This window comes from Xylocopa sonorina, chromosome 17 (assembly GCF_050948175.1).
Source record: "Xylocopa sonorina isolate GNS202 chromosome 17, iyXylSono1_principal, whole genome shotgun sequence".
In the NCBI taxonomy this organism is placed as follows: Eukaryota; Metazoa; Arthropoda; class Insecta; order Hymenoptera; family Apidae; genus Xylocopa; species Xylocopa sonorina.
The window spans coordinates 5,439,079-5,441,385 of NC_135209.1; the positions used below are offsets into that span (position 1 = coordinate 5,439,079).

Here is a 2,307-nt window from a genome sequence, read left to right on the forward strand (position 1 = left end):
ACAATAAATTACAATAAACTGCTGTTTTCAACGACATTTGCGCTTACGATGCATCGTTTATCGGTTGTACAACGTGTGTATAAATTGTTATAGCGTGTCGTACAGTATATTATATATGTTCCTCTGGTTGAAATGGTTGAGGTTCCATGATACGGCTGTGTTGGTCTCGTCGCAATTCCGGATGGATGGATGGGCCTTCTTGATACGACGGGAATATAGATGGGAAGTCTGGGAAGTCTGGGAATAATCCTAAAAGAGTGCGATAAAACACTACTAGAACCGTTTAGCGTAGGCAGAAGTAGAGATTGGGTGAATCCTCTATCCTATACTTGGTCAGTGATGGAAGTTAGTAATAATCAAGATGGCTGCCACCAACTCGAATTTACCCAGTGATAGTCCAACAAAGAAAGAGGACGAATTCAATGAATTTTATACCGAAGTATGTAAATTCTGAATGGCATCGAGTCGTTAGAATAACTTGTCTTCGTAAAACTTACACTTTCTCATAGAATTTCTAGTTCTATCGTTCGAAACACACATGCCTCGCTTTAAGGGTTAACAAATGTCACTGGGTATGCATAGAATAATAATGATTAATCGGATTTAACCCACGACATGTCGTACAGTATCTCTATCGTTCAATATGCGATAGTTAATTATTCCTTCTCGACATTCGAGATCGAATTGAAGCTTTTCGAGCGAAACTTCCGCTTCTAAATACGTTAGCCTAACCTATACAGGATAACAGATAGCATTTCCGAAAACTCTGTTTCTCTTTAGGTGAAAGAAATAGAGAAAAGGGACTCGGTATTGACGCCTAAGCAGCAAATCGACAGATTACTACGACCCGGATCGTCCTACTTTAATTTAAATCCCTTTGAAGTGTTGCAAATCGACCCCTCTACTTCTATAGATGAGATCAAGAAGAAATATCGACGCGTACGTTCGAATACGATGATACGAATCGACAATTTTCTACAGACCCGTACGATTAAATCAACGTCTATTTACAGATGTCGATTCTCGTTCATCCCGACAAGAATCAGGATGACGCGGAACGGGCGCAACAAGCATTCGAAAGTACGTATCGGTTGTCTGCGAAAGAATGATCAATTTTTTAAATTTCCTTTATTCGTAGTCGTGAACAAGGCATGGAAAACACTGGAAAACGAGGAAACCAGAGCCAAATGTATGGATGTGATCGAAGAGGCAAAAGCTCGGACTGATCACATGGTACGAACAATGAAAAAGTAAATCCTGTTTTGTTTACGCTTATACCCGTACAGGGTGTCCCTAGTTTCCGTAAGAAACGGTACAAGTGTATTCTGGGACAGTCTGCGCACTGTACACCTTCTAACGAAAGATTTAATCAGATTGTAGAAAAGAAAAAGAAATTGAAAAAGGAAGGAAAAGCGGAAGGCGGTACTGTACTGGAAGAAGAAACGGAAGACGGTTACAGGCACGCGGTTTGGGTTATGACAATGAAACTGTTCGCGGATATGGAGAGAAGAAGGTTAATTGAAAACGATAGTCGCACAGACGCGAGTATATAACTTGTAACCGATATTTGTAACCAATTTGCCTCCCTTCTGTATAGGAGAGAATTAGCAACTAGAGACGCGGAACAACGGAAGAGGAAACGAGAGGAAGAATTATCAGCGGAAGCGCAAGCTGCGCTGGAACGCGAGTGGCAAAAGAATTTCGAAGAGTCCCGACAATCGAGGGTCGATAGCTGGAAAGCTTTCCAATCCGGCACTAGTGCCACGAAACAAAAGAAAACGAAGAAATTAAAGGCTTTCAGGCCTCCGAAAACGAAAGCGGAGTCACGATAATCGAGCGATCGTTCCTGACGCCTGACATAGATTCTTTTATCCGAAGACAGCGTTTCGTATTTCTTGCAAATGAAAAGTAGTTCAATTTCGACCGTTTTTCATTTCATATTTCTTTCTATTAATAATAAAAGAAATTGTGATTCGAAGCTGGTTAACAGCGCATCAAAATCAGGTGTCAATATAGAGAATCAATTGTGCACAGAGTAATGAGTAAATTGAGCAGCAACTTGTGAGAATGATTAGCGCGTGTATCTCTCAAAAATAATTTGTATGTTTGCTGAATCTATATGTATTATATGAACGTACATAGTTGTGATATATTTCCACGGCCCAAGTTCATTCCGATTGACGATTACTTCCAAATTACGGAAACGGTGATAATTTGTGTCCATCAAATCTCTGCCCTCTTTCTCCAAACAGTTCGACGGGCCATGTTGTCGCGACTTTTGATTTTCGATAGGTAATTGCATAAAGA

The 2,307-nt window shown here is 40.4% G+C and overlaps 1 protein-coding gene across 1 annotated transcript; it reads left to right on the top strand.

Annotated features, from left to right (window-relative positions):
* The first annotated feature begins 310 nt into the window (after positions 1-310).
* Positions 311-1,920, top strand: LOC143431306 (dnaJ homolog subfamily C member 8). The gene is made up of 6 exons (XM_076907933.1): positions 311-439; positions 781-939; positions 1,014-1,080; positions 1,139-1,233; positions 1,374-1,513; positions 1,598-1,920. The coding sequence occupies exons 1-6, from the start codon at positions 362-364 to the stop codon at positions 1,830-1,832; spliced, it is 774 nt and encodes a 257-aa protein (XP_076764048.1). The 5' UTR covers positions 311-361; the 3' UTR covers positions 1,833-1,920.
* The last annotated feature ends 387 nt before the right edge of the window (positions 1,921-2,307 follow it).